The sequence below is a fragment of the Bidens hawaiensis genome, unplaced genomic scaffold, assembly GCF_021521415.1.
Source record: "Bidens hawaiensis isolate Kalapana, Puna unplaced genomic scaffold, B.hawaiensis_p1.1 tig00010387_1, whole genome shotgun sequence".
Taxonomy (NCBI): domain Eukaryota; kingdom Viridiplantae; phylum Streptophyta; class Magnoliopsida; order Asterales; family Asteraceae; genus Bidens; species Bidens hawaiensis.
Window position 1 is genome coordinate 231381 of NW_027491790.1, and position 14611 is coordinate 245991.

At 36.0% G+C, this 14611-nt stretch overlaps 2 protein-coding genes and 1 pseudogene across 3 annotated transcripts; all 3 read right to left on the reverse strand.

The window, feature by feature from the left end:
- Positions 1 to 218: 218 nt before the first annotated feature.
- Positions 219 to 3142, reverse strand: LOC143535092 (uncharacterized). 2 transcript variants are annotated; one of them, XM_077029425.1, is made up of 2 exons: positions 2762 to 3142; positions 219 to 781 (listed from the first exon to the last, which is right to left on the reverse strand). In XM_077029425.1, exons 1-2 carry the CDS (start codon positions 3076 to 3078, stop codon positions 373 to 375), a joined length of 726 nt encoding a protein of 241 aa, XP_076885540.1. In that variant the 5' UTR covers positions 3079 to 3142; the 3' UTR covers positions 219 to 372. The 2 variants fall into 2 exon arrangements, with proteins under 2 accessions (XP_076885540.1, XP_076885539.1); XM_077029424.1 differs by having other exon boundaries at positions 238 to 793; positions 2762 to 3130.
- Positions 3143 to 4796: 1654 nt separating this feature from the next.
- On the reverse strand, positions 4797 to 10413 carry LOC143535113 (DNA replication licensing factor MCM2-like). The gene is made up of 17 exons (XM_077029449.1): positions 9941 to 10413; positions 9291 to 9469; positions 8513 to 8667; positions 8232 to 8418; positions 7920 to 8139; positions 7626 to 7833; positions 7408 to 7542; positions 7131 to 7322; positions 6850 to 7022; positions 6569 to 6757; positions 6364 to 6480; positions 6160 to 6244; positions 5908 to 6060; positions 5701 to 5826; positions 5421 to 5603; positions 5179 to 5340; positions 4797 to 5077 (listed from the first exon to the last, which is right to left on the reverse strand). The coding sequence occupies exons 1-17, from the start codon at positions 10252 to 10254 to the stop codon at positions 4961 to 4963; spliced, it is 2895 nt and encodes a 964-aa protein (XP_076885564.1). The 5' UTR covers positions 10255 to 10413; the 3' UTR covers positions 4797 to 4960.
- Positions 10414 to 12844: 2431 nt separating this feature from the next.
- LOC143535093 (histone-lysine N-methyltransferase ASHR2 pseudogene) lies at positions 12845 to 14272 on the reverse strand (annotated as a pseudogene).
- Between the last annotated feature and the right edge of the window lie 339 nt (positions 14273 to 14611).

Here is a 14611-nt window from a genome sequence, read left to right on the forward strand (position 1 = left end):
ATCCTAGTCATTTTACATCAATAAGTTAAACCAAACACTTTTTAAAATACAACTTATTACCTTATGTTAATCTACACACTTTTTTAGAAACTCCTTATTGAAAACCCATAATACCCTTTTACCTTATCACAAAAAGACCTTTTTCTTTTGAATAAGGAATCGCAAACACACCCTAAATACTGGTGTATAAATCACCTTCCTATTTTACTTACATTAGTTGACTTTTCAAGAAGTTTAGATGCATATAATGTCACATTGTCACTCTACCAACAAGGCAGCAGTCATAAGTTTAGAAGTTACAAATACAACTACAACTTTTAACTGTTTTTAAGGATTGAATAACATCGCAAGTACAACAATAATTTACTTATGTCATCTTGTCCTGTCAACAGGCTCATCATCAACTGAGATGCCGGACGAGTACTTTTTGATTCTCAAAGAAATAAGAATGCTAGATGAAATGCCCAACATGGGAAATACATAAGACCAGATCTTTGACTTGTTTGACTCGGACCCAGTGGAAATAGCCACGGCGGCACCAGCAAGACTACCAATGGATGTGTTTTGTAAGATCATTGGCAAGCCGCCGATGACAGTTGGAGCCATAAAGTCCTTTAAAAACCGGACATCTGTAGCAGCCAATGCATAATTAATGATGTATGATGGTATGGGTGAGAAACGGGCCAGAAGAACAAATTTCCAACCGTCACGTTCAACTCCCTTAGAAAGCACATTAAAATATCTGTTTTCATGTGCCCACCGTGTCGCAGAACTAGAACTTCTGAAAACAAGCCTGAAAGATACCTCAACATCATTAATATCATTACAAGAAAGAAGGAAAGTATTTTGAAGAACAAAGTAATATTATTGTCACAAAGCATAAACGCTGCTACGTAAACATTTATTTAAAAATGATAAATAAGCCCTATGTACGCTCATGTACATGAAAAAACCACACATATGGATGAAATTTTTTAGCCAAACAAAACAAAGATCAAGTCACAAATAGTCCAAGTTCAAGTCAACTATTAAACTGTAAAAGTAATAATATATAAGTGAAATCTGTAAAAGTATTAGATTGCCCTTCTAAGATATTTCACGCATATCATATTATCACATACATGCTCATACTATCGTTTCAGAGGCATGAAGCTTTACTTCAAAATTTCAAAGCAATCATTCAAATATCAGTTAGAATTCCAAAATCGATTCAACACCTCAGTCTACAAGAGAGAGAAATTTAGCTCCCAAGTTCTTGATTTGAATTATGCACTTACTCTAGATGCATAATGATATAAACTTCGTCCACGAGATTCTTTTACAATCATTAAATGCATACTGAAAGAATCATAGACATATTCAAACTTTGGTAGTATTTTGATGTTTCAGTAGCATAACTTCAATATTCAAAGCTTTAAACAACAATAATCTGCATTTTAACTTTTAAGCAAGTTGGATATTATATATATGTCAAAATAAGCATGATTCACGTCAAAAAGATACCCTAGCTAACTCAGCACAGCCTAGCCCAACCTTTGGCCGACTCGGCATCGCCTAGCCCGACTTTTGACACTCGGTGAGTACCCTAGACGACCCGGCACCACCTAGCCCGACTTTTGACCGCCTCCGACTAATTTGGCCGCCTTGAAGAAACTTAGAAAGTCGCCTTGGAAGGGGTCCGAGGACCGACTACTTGCCGCCTAGGCCGACTTTTGCAACATTGATTTTTAGTAAAAAATAGTATCTTTCTGTAAGTATTCATGCTTTGAAACATACCTAGAGAATTAACTACGACCTAACAGTTCATACCTAGCAGCAAAAAATTAGGGCTACAAATTCAAATTCGATGCAAAATTAACTGGAATCAAACACTAAAATAAGTTAAATAACAAACATGAGATTGGATCAAATGCAAATTAAATTAACGTGCTAAGAATCAAGTATTGTAATTATATATACAACATAGGGAAGGTTAACGTACAAATGAAATTAACGTGCTAAGAATCAAGTATTGTAATTATATATACAACATAGGGAAGGTTAACGTACAAATGAAATGAACGTGCTAAACATAAGAATAAAGTAGAGTAATTATATATATAAGTAGAGTAATTATGTAATTACATAATAGAGTAATTACATAATTACTCTACTTGATTCTCACGTTTAGCACATTAATTCCATTTGTATATGATCCAAACCCATAGTATAATTACACTACGATTAATTACATAATTACTCTACTTGTATATATAATTCCTCTACTTGATTCGCACGTTTAGCACGTTAATTTCATTTGTATATGATCCAAACCCTATACAGGATAATGTAATTATAGTGTTATGTAATTACAACATAGTATAATTACACTACGATGTAATTACATAATTATTCTACTTGTATATATAATTCCTCTACTTGATTCTCACGTTTAGCACATTAATTCCATTTGTATTTGATCCAAACTCTATACAGGATAATGTAATTATAGTGTAATGTCATTACAACATAGTATAATTACACTACGATGTAATTACATAATTAATCTACTTGTATATATAATTACATTACTTGATTCTCACGTTTAGCACGTTAATTTCATTTGTATTTGATCCAAACATTATACTAGATAGTGTAATTATAGTGCAATGTAATTACAGCATAGTATAATAGTAATTACATAATTAATACTTGATTCTCATATTTAACAAAGCTAATTTAACTTCTACATTAACTTTCCGCAATAAATAATAACCGATACCTTCCGATCCAAAACGAGAGAGAAGCACCGAGAACTTTAGCGGAGAATACACAAATCAAAGCCGGAACGAATCCGAATAACAACGAAGCACCGGCTTCGAAGAACACAGCGTACGGAAGGCACAGAGAAATTGACACGGTGTGGATCAAAACGTACACTGGAATCGCCCAATTACCTAACCGATCGGACACGTGTCTGAAGAACTCGATGATTGACTCTTTGTTTACAGATGGTGAGCCGTTGATCTTTAATGATGCTGCTACACCGAGTAACACCACCGCTGCGGCGGTTAGTAGTAGATTCAGGCTACTGGCCATGTGTGGTCAACGAATTGGAGTCAACTTGAGGTTGCGATGGTGGTTGAAAATGAAGAAGAAAGTAGAAACTGGTTGAATTAGAAGCCCAGTAGATGGTTGTTGTGTCATTGTGTGGGCTTAAATGACGCCCAAACGGCCCAATTGTTCTTGGGTTTCAAATACCTGGTTTCGGGTATGGAACCAGGTTCAGTTATGACAGGGTATTGGAAAATCGGGTATTGACAATACCCGGTTCGGGTCCGGGTATTATCTCTAAAAACCTTCAACTATGCGTCGGGTTTAGGTCGGGTATAGAACCGGGTATTTAAATACCATATTTCCGAGTATTGGAAAAACCCTATTTTCGGGTTTTTTCGGGCATCGGTTGGATTTTTTGAGGGGTTGCACTTTTTAGGGGTGTTTTTTGGATAATTTTTTATGTATTTTTTGGGTATACGGGTATTTGAAAACCCTGTTTTGGGTATTGGAAAAACATGTTCCGGTTTTCGGGTATTACCGAGTACAAATATGGTCCGGTTTGGGTACACGGGTAGGGTCGGGTACGTGTTCGGGTATTAAAAACCGGGTATAAAAAACCGGTTCCGGTTCCGGGTTCGGGTCTTTTTTTTGCACTCATAATCTGTTCTACTTCATCTAGTCGTCACTTGTTAAAAGCCACTCGGTGCACCAGGCTGACGTATTTGCGCATGTTTCGGGGAGAGGTCGGATCGCTTCACAATTTAATGTACGCAGCCTTACCCGACATTTTTTTTTAAAAGATAGTTTCTACGGTTTATACCCAAACAGCAACTTTACCAGTGGCTCCAAGGTCCCCTCTCTCACTTGTTAAATGACCAGTTTAAGAAATTCAGTGCTTTTAAGCTTTTAATTTATATTAATAAATGTTTTTCATTTAATATATTTCTATATAAAAAATTAACTTAGAGATATGTAAAGATAATTGTTTGATTATTTTATTTATTTATAAGTATTTTTAATAAATAAGAAGATATGACCTGAATCTATACCAAACATCTACTATATATCAAGACCCAACGGGTCTTAATAGTGTGAAGACCGATTTATGGTTATGCTTATGTGGCAACATGTCAAAAGAATTATTTTCTATGCTCATCACTTTCATGACAATGACATCTAAACCCTACCACTGTAGAGTATCAGTATAAATATACCATGACGAAGTAAGAGTTAGACGAACAATATTTTCTATTCTCATTTGCACTTTTTGCATTGCTCTAATGTAGGATATTGGTTACCAAAAGACCCTATGTGGCGAGGCTTCTATTTTGCAGATTATTATCAACATTGGAAGCTTTGAAATTATTCAGTAGATCTTGTAGCTATGGGTCTCATTAGTTTGTCCCGAAAGATACACAACAATATGCTTATGGTTAAGACTTAAGACCATTTATTCTTATTAGATGCTTAAAAACATAACTTAAATATGTTGATCAATTCATAAAATTTATTTACTTACTGGTTACCACCATTAAGAAACCTAGTAAGTTTTTGCTTTTACTTCTGTTAAATTTTGTTTATTGACTTATTTCATAAAGAACGTAACTTTCTAATAATTAAAAGAAAAAAATCTACTTGTAGGCTTGTAGCTTTATCACACTAAACACATAGCTATTAATTTCTAAGGCATAATCTAAGCCAAACATTCATCTCATAACATGTAAATCATAATAAGCATTACCTATTAAATCCAAAACATCTATTTCTAAACCAACAAATGTGACATGTGATGTAAACAGTTAGTGCATCACAAAAGATACAATTGTCATAAAGACCATCAGTTTTCAACAATGTAAAATTGCTTCTTCCAAATTCCAGTTGTCAAATTAACACAAAGTTCCAAACACAAACATCACTTGGTTCATCATCTTACAAGATGATGCCTTATCACACCTCTTTCTTCATCCAACTCGAAGTTACCGTCTATAAATTCCGTGCTTGTAAAGAATGGTTTCAGATCAGTAATTTCATATTCCAACAGCTGCACACACACGCCGAACAACCATAATCAGTCACTCATTCAACTGCCTCACCATATATTCAAGTATCAAAAATAATTTAATACAAGAAAAACTAAAGTACCTTGTTTTGCAAGTCATCCACTTTCACATCAACATGTGAAATGTCTTTTCTAGACCCCGGAACTATCTGTTCAAAACGCAGCGCTTCTTCCTTCAGTTGATTCAGAACATGCATCACAAGTTCATTGTAATCCTTCTTGTGTATTATATATGTTTTAAAGCTCTGCACCATTAAAAATTTGAAATGTTAAAACTTTGATTGCATAACCAATGCTTATAAAAAAAATCCACGCTCCATATTACCTTTTTAAGGGCCTTCTGCACTCCGAATTTTTGAGTTGAAATAAACGACTCAAGCATAACACGAATAGCCATGTCTACATCTTCTTGAGTGACGTGTTGCCTGAGATGCATTCGAGCGTGAGCCTCTGACATTCGGATCATTGATTCTATGTGCCTGACAGCTATTGGAACTCCTTGCCCATGCTGCACACGTGTCACTTGGTTAAAACATAGTACAAAACATAGTACAAGTGTACAACCTTTTAATCTTGACCTAAAATGTTTTTATTACAAAACTCACCGATGATTCTCTTCTTAATTCAGCATAAACTGTTGTGAGTTTGTTCAAATCAGCATCATGCAATCTTGGGAATACATTTAACTTAGCGTACGTAAGGTACTTCTTTAACATGTCTTGAGAAAGTATCTGATTGCGGAATAAAACTTTATCAATTGTCATCTAGATCAAAAAGTCAACCAAAGAGTATTAACAAAAAGATTAAGATACCTCAGGATCTGCAAACATGGCTGTGTCCCGATTATCTTCCTGAGAATTATTAATTGACGTGTCATCCAAGTTAGCACCTTTTGGGATGGATTTGGAATGACTATCAACCACAAACTTTGCAAGCATCTCATCAATGACAGGGTCCACCACATCCTGCATTAAACAGATTTTCATCCATGTTAACTACAAGTCTACAACAATACACAAAAACATAAAGAAAAAAGCTTGAGTGATATAGTAATTAGATATGACCTTCACAACACATAGAATATCGAATCTGGAAACAATTGGATCTGTTAATTCAACATTTTGTGAAAAGTTTTTAGAGGAATCATATCTGCAAAAAAAATTACCATTTACCAGGTATTAGAATCAAGCTCAAGAATGAATGTAAAAAACAAAATAAGATAATATTTAAATACTTATGCAATTTTACTGTTATAAGTTATGACTCACCTTCCTCCAATTGGATTAGCTGCAGCAATAACAGAGCATCGAGCTTGAAGAGAAGTAACAATTCCAGCTTTAGATATGCTTATACTTTGTTGTTCCATAGCCTCATGGATACTTACCCTGAAAAAATCAAAAAGAACATATTACATATAAAATATATTTCATTAGAAATAAATCCATCAGGCGAAAACTAGAGAGACTTAATTACCTGTCTTGATCATTCATTTTGTCAAACTCATCTATCAGACAAATCCCTTTATCAGCTAAAACAAGAGCCCCGCCTTCAAGGGTCCACTCCCGTGTGACTGGATCCTTGTGCACTGCTGCTGTAAGACCAACAGCAGAAGCTCCTTTTCCAGTTGTGTAAACTGCCCTTTGACCAGTCTTTTCAACATACCTTCAAAACAAAACACATTTGAGAAAACTAAAGCTAAAGTTGACTTATATACACTTTTATCTATTGGGAAAATAAATATAACCAAAACTTACTTAAGAAACTGAGATTTTGCAGTTCCAGGATCACCTAACAACAGCACATTAATGTCACCACGCAACCTATGTTTCCCTTCAACATTTTTCTCTTGACCTCCAAACATTGCAAGAGCTATTGCAGTCTTTATATCTTCATGACCATAGATTGATGGAGCAATTGACTTGACAATCTGATCATTTTCACACATAATCCATACTGAATAAGATGTTATCTAACAGACATGAATGTATCTACCAACAATTTTTCTAAATAAGTTTATAGAAAGTTAAAAACATACCCGTTCTCCAATACGTGGATCTTTAGACAACTTCTCAATTTCTTCTTTGTCTTCTTGAGTAAGTTTATAGGCTGAAAACAGATCTTGTTTCTTCGTAACATGGTTTGCTTCAATCACTGTGGCAAAAACAGGGAATCCGTTTTTGGTATTCAATGATAAATCAAAGTTGTTTGTGTAGATTCCTGTAACTTCCTGAAAATAAGAAGAATTAAAAATGTTAAGATGCTTACCAATATTAGTGAAAAATAATAAGACATAGAAGTGAAAAGAATATTACAATTTCTTCCCCTGGGCGAGCACAATCAATCAAATCATTCAAAAGTATGACTTCCTTGTATCGTGGCAATCTACCAGCTGGAACTATACCAGGGCTTTCTTGAAGGGTAAGTTTCTGATAATTCCTGTATATAGTCTGCCACAAGAAGGGTATAAATTACAACGCAGGTATAAGATCAAATTTCATATTATCAAAAATAAACTATAATAATAAGTCACCTGCTCAATATTGACTGTAAACGGTCCCTTTGACTGGCACTCTGGGCAGGATCCAACTTTCACCTCAGAATATGAATTTTGGAAAAAAGGTCCCAAAATGGCCCCGCATTTGTTACAGTCATATTTCACTTGCTGTAACTGAGGAAAAACTCCAGATCTTCGAGTCACAACACCTCCTACGCGAATCATGGTGTTTAAATGGATTTGCCTGAAAAAAATAATAAATGTTTTACAAAATGCATGTATTTTAGTTAATAATAACCAGCTTCTAGGTAAGAAAGAAAAAGGTGATACCTTATGTTGCGAATTTGGTCATAAACAGGTAAGTTGGTAACTCTGACATAGATTTTTTGGTGAATTCTTTTGTAGTTTGAATGTATATTAAATACAACTTTATTAGCAACTTCCTCCATAACCTCAAGAACAGACTGCGGTGCATCTGCCAACCAGATGGCAATATTTGGGTGGGTGAAGATAAATTGTTTATAATCAATCTCCAGGCTGCACTTGTTAGCTGCAAAAATAGATAAATGTTAATATATAACAATCACTGACCACATGAACCTGTCTTCCAAAAAAGAGAGTAACAAAAATGAGAAACTTTACCTGAAACCATCTCGTTAATTTGTCTAAGATATTCATGATCATGGGTCTTTGGGTTTTCAAAATTGACTATGAATTCCTTGAACTTTTTAGCAATAAAACGACGCACTTCGTCTCGAGTAACCCACTCCCTTAGTGTTCCCTGAACACGGTACATCTCAAACTCACCTTCATCATTATCATCATCATCCTACAAAAATAGCCAAAAGAAAAATTATATGATGAAATGAAATGTTGCTGCTAGATGAATGAAATATAGTTTGAAAAAGCACAAGGCTTTGTACCTCAAATGGATCATCATCTGTCTGATCAGTTGTGGGCGGGTCATCACCGCCTCCACCACCACCAACTCCACCACCACTGCTAAATGCTGGACTGGGAGGAGGTCTGAAATTAGCTCTGGTTCTCTTTGAAGGCCTGTGGCTTTCACTATCTGTGTCTGTAACCAAAAATATGAAAACAAAAGGTTTAAAAATGCAATCCTCCTTCACAATTGTGACAAGGTCTAATAACTGATTTATAAACTGATGTTTCAGTGCACAAGAAAATACTGTAACAAATAACATAAAATGCATCTAAAAGTATACAATAAAAGCAAAAGTGAGCAATAACCGGACCGTTAACCGAACCTAAAACCGACAAAACCGAATCAAAGTAAACCGATAACATATTAACCGAAAATCGGTTATCGGTTATTTATTGTACCCACTGTTAACCAAAACTAACCAAACCATGCATATTTTCATATACTTCTAGCTTCTATACCTTTATTTCATGTATATATACCATCATTTCATGTATTTATGCATCCATTTCTTATATTACTAAGTAAAGATTTTATCCCAAATTTAACTTCTGTTATTAACAGAAATTAACCACACCAAAAAATTAACCGATTAACCAAAAGCCAATTGGTTAATTTGAATTAGGCTAATAACCAAACAAAACCCTGCACACTCCTAGCTATAATCCAAGCTAACTAGACATAATTACTCTCTACCACTCCTTAACTCAACTATAAAAAACAATAAACATACTACAAAATATAAACAATTAACTGACCTTGATCATGAAGCAAATGTGGCAGTTTCCTTTGAGAAGCAACACCATCTCTAGCATCTAATTCCATCTCTGCCGCATTCCGGTCCGCCATAATTTGATCCATATCTCTATCGTCCTCAAGTGACTCATCCAGTCCAGCTGATTCATACTGATCATTCTCATCCATCCTCCGGTAATCACTACATCACAACAAAATTAGTTGTTCATGTCTACATAAAAAAATAACAACAACAACAACAACAACAATAATAATAATAATCATAATAATAACCGAACATCACAACAAAATGAATTGTTCCTGTCTACATAATAATAATAATTGTTCATGTTTACATAATAATAATAATAATAATAATAATAATAAATAATAATAATAATAATAATAATAATAATAATAATAATAATATCACAACAAAATTAATTGTTCATGTCTACATAAAAAATACTAATATTAACAATTACGATAACAATAAAAATAATAATAATAACCGAACATCACAACAAAAATAATTGTTCATGCCTACATAATAATAATAATAATAATAATAATAATAATAATAAATAAAAACCGAACATCACAACAAAATTAATTGTTCATGTCTACAAAATAATAATAATAATAATAATAACTATTAACAGCAGCAACTTACTTAATATAATTATCATCAAACAGATCTTCGCCTTCACCTTCCTCATCTCCAACATCTTCAGCTTCGTCATGAATAATATCCGGATCAACTGCGGCCTCATCGTCGTCGTAATCGGATAAGTTTTCCGACGTGCGGCTGTTGAACGGAAGCTGATCCGTGTTGAATCCTGCTGAGGTAGGTGAGTCAGGTGTGGACGGCGGATTTCCGTTGAACTGGCTGGAGTTTAGGTTTCCGCCTTGGTCTGATGATGACGGTGACTGGTTCGAACGGCTGTTGTTGTTGTTGTTGGCTCCACTTGCATCTTCTCCCGCCATTTCTCTTGTTCTGGTGTGAGAGTATGAGTGATTCCCCCCTTTTAGTTAGGGTTTGGGTCGACTGGGAGTTTTGGCGGGAGTTTTTCGCGCCAGTGTTTGATGGAGACCCTGAAGTGTTAACAGATTAGGCCCAATAGGTGGATGTTTAGTGGGTACACGGCCCAAACGCTTGGGCTACACTAGAGGTGCACAAGGTTTTTCTAATACACGGTTCCGGGTTTGGAACTAGTTTCAGGTATTAGAAAATCGGGTATTGGCCATACCATAGTCTGGTTCTGGTTATTGTTTCTAAAAATCATACCCTATACACTGCGTTCAAGTTGTACCAAAAATTTTGTACTTGTAGGTGGTTTAGTAAAGCCCTTTTGTGTTTGTAGGTGCTTTTTTAATTCTTTGTAAGAGTAGTTAACTCGCAATAGAGGATTGCGAGCTTTAACCACCAAGTGTAAACCCGCAAAGGGGGGGGCTGCGATTTTAAAGGGAATATGGTGAAAGTTATAAACTCGCAATGGGAGCAGCAAGGTTAGACATAACCTGACAAAAAATTTAAACTTACGAGGAGAAAGCTAGGTTTTGACGTGTTAACTCATACCAACCAAGCGATTCCCCGCATGTACTAAGAATCTTACTAGAAACTTGTGAAGGAATATTGTATACATATTTGTTCACAAGTTTATAGTTAGATTCTTGGTAGTTGGTACGTGTAGAGAATCTATTGGTTGGTATGGAGTTAACACATCAAAACCTAGTTTTCTTCTCGTAATTTTAAATATTTTGTCAGTTATGTCTAACTTCGCTGTCTCCATTGCGAGTTTATAAATTTTGTCAAATCCCCTATAAAATCGCAGCCCCCCTCCCCCCTTGCGAGTTTAAACTTAGTGGTTAAAGCTCACAGTCCCCTATTGCGAGTTAACTACTTTTACAAAGAATTAAAAGAAACACCTACAAACATAAAGGGTTTCTCTAAACCACCTAAAAGTACAAAATTTTCGGTACGACCAGGTCCGAATCGGGTTTTTGCCCACCTGTATAAACTATGTTATTTACCGATTTTAGACTAATTATAAATTTCAGTTGTATTCATGATTGTAATTTATTGTTATCTTCGTTTATGTATCGTAATTTTTATTTTATATGAACGGTTGCTAAAGTTTCATCCTACTATTTATAGCAATTATCAGTAAATCAAATCTCATATCATTTAGTTTTATAAAAAAATCAACATACGTAGTAATTATGTTATTTTAGGGAGTCTCTTAAAAAACATTTCGGAGGATGGAATGGGACATTGAGTACACTTTTTACACATATTTTGTATTTGTTTTTTTAGCAAGGCAATGGGATGTGTTTGGGTGAACATAAATGCGAGTGATTGCCACGTATGTACCGCATATGTAAGAAATACCCCCCCCCCCCCCACACACACACACACCCAACTATTATGAAGATGGTGTGACGTGAATGTAATTCAAGGAATAAAGAAGAATAGGATATGGTTAGTTTCAACACATGTTGCTCAACTCACGATCAGGGCACGCTCATGCCCCACTCATTGACACAAGTGTGACGTGGCCCACTCACGAACAGGGCTCGCTTATGCCCCACTCATTGACACAAGTGTGACGTGAGAGTGGTGTGGGCCAACATGGCACACTCAACGCTCATACTCACACAGTATGACCCATAGTATTGGTGTTTGATGGCAATCCCTTTTTGAATCCTACGAAAGCTCACACAGTATGACCCATAGTATTGGTGTTTGATGGCAATCCCTTTTTGAATCCTACGAAAGCCGTATCATTAATATCATCCCAATTATTGTCTCGTGGTTATTTTTCAGTATTCTGTGAGGTTTGAAGGTTCTCTATAAGAGTAAGTAAATATAGCTTTGTACACAACAAAGAGTTTTCATAGTATTGAAGTATTGACCATTCGGATACTCATCAAAACTCAAGATTCAAATAATGATTTAGATACAAACGACCCATTATCAAAGAAGATTATATATAGAAAAACCAAATTATATAGTATAACAATGTTATACTCTACTTAAGAGAAATACTTAAATTTTGACTTATCATAGGTTGGGAGACCAAACTGGTTGTGATAGAATTATATATTTTTTTTGTTGCCTCAACCAATGTTAAATTTCCTAATGAGATTGAGAGTAGTCTATAATCAGTGTTGCAAAAAACCCGACTATACGTCGATTAATCCCCGACTAATCGTTAGTCCTCATCTCACTGATTAACTTTGGACTAGTCGGCCAATTATTCGATCAATGGTCAAATCTGGCCAAAATCGCAATTAACTGAATAGTCGGCGAATTTTTGTGAGGTTCCAGCCAAAATCGGCGGTTTCCGAGGAGATTTAAGTCAATTTATGGCCAAAGTGTATATTTGTATATATAAAACTGAAAACTACATAAAAAATGTGTGTGTATATAAAACCAAAAGTTATACATTAAAGTCTGATCTGATTAATCCCGATTACTAGTGATTAATCTCGATTAATCGCTAGTCCTCACCCCACTAACAGACTAGCGACTAGCGATTTTTACAACATTGTCTATAATATTTAGGCTCTATGTATAGAATTCTTTTAAAACCCAAACAAAATCACACAACAAGGCCACAAAATTTCAAAAATGTTGGCAGCAGACTATGAAATTATCAATACATATGCTACCATTGTCCATGATTTTGTAATATATAAAATCAAACATCATTAGTTCTACAAGCAACATTCATCAGCTTAACATTAACACACAAACACAACACATCATACCTGATCAACATCAACACTCTTCAAATTGCCACAAACATTGCATTCCATCACACCACTCGCTTGCACACCCGTCGGAGGCAGGGGAGCAAGCGTCCCCCCACAATTCGTCCGATCACACATGTAATTCAAAAAGAAATACGCGTGTGGAAAGTCATCTTCACCTTCCATTCGTTCATCAGCATCCTCATCCATCGCAACTTCTTCATTCCCTTCCTCGTTAACTCCATCATCGTCACCATCGTCCATAGCCAATCCCTCTTCCTCACTCTCAGACCAACCCGCCTCCACTTTACACCGATCACAATCACAAACAAACCCGTAATCCTCACTCAACCTCTTCTGCCTCTCGACATACTTCAAATTAACCGGAAAATAACTCAAACAAATCTCCCTCCCTTGCGGGACATCATGAATCATCCTAATCGTAATCTCAGTATTATCATCCGACAACGGCTTACATCCATTACCCAATTTATCCACATCAAGATAGTCAAACCTACAAGCATTAGGAAGACAATCATGATTAAACAATGACGCCACCGGATAAACGCCACCCGCTCTAAGCGACCTTTGGGCATTCGTTTCAATAAACGGCTCCATCAATCCAAACGAATTCAACTTATCTTTCAACAACAAAGCCTTAGTTAACTCCAAACTAAACCCTACCTCAACGGGTAACGGCGGGCACGCGGACGCAACAAGCGAGTGAATATAACCAGCCAACGAATCAAAATCAGCATCCGATTCCAAACCCGAACCGTGAAGAGACAAAAGTGTCTGGAACTTCAACGGAGATAGCACAGCAAGGTTATACGCAGACACGATAAACCGCGTCTGCGTTTGGATATCCATATTAAGTGAATCTGATTTGTTAGATTTAATAAGACGAGTTTGGGTGTGGCAAACCCAGGGGGTGTGGGAAGTGGTGGAGGCTTTGGATTGGCAGGTTGTGGTACAATAATATTGTGATGTGCAGGTGGAACACGTGATAGATTGTTGTTGTGGTGAGATAATGGTGAAGCAGTGAGAGCAGTAAATGTTGGTGTGGTGGAATGGGAGGGCAGAGTAGAGGACGATGGGAGACTCACGGAGGATGATTTCGCCGGCTTTTAATGGGCGGAGAGATATCATTGCTCGGCCACGGCCGGGTATCTCTGTGGTTCCGATTGCTGGCGGCTCCATGGGTGTTTGGTTTTTTGCTGGTGGTTGGGGGTGTTGTGGGTGTGGGTTTTACAAGGGGTTTTATTACAAACCCTAATTTGTGAGGTGGAAGAGTACACGTGTTATTGATTTTCCGAGTGAAAACATAATTTGTGACACGTAAGTGTTTTAATCCATGTATAGTTAAAACTTTTCATAATTAGACGTTGTGTGACATGTTGCAATCCAGTCAATATTACAGAGTTTGTAAAAGGTAGTGTAGTGATAAAAAAACGCATAACCCTCATGTCAATATTACAGAGTTTGTTTACAAAACGTTAACATCTCTCTCACAAAACCTTCAAAATTCTAGCCAGCATCACCTGGTCTACAAAACGTTGACCTCCAAAACGCCGAAGGGGGGGGAGCG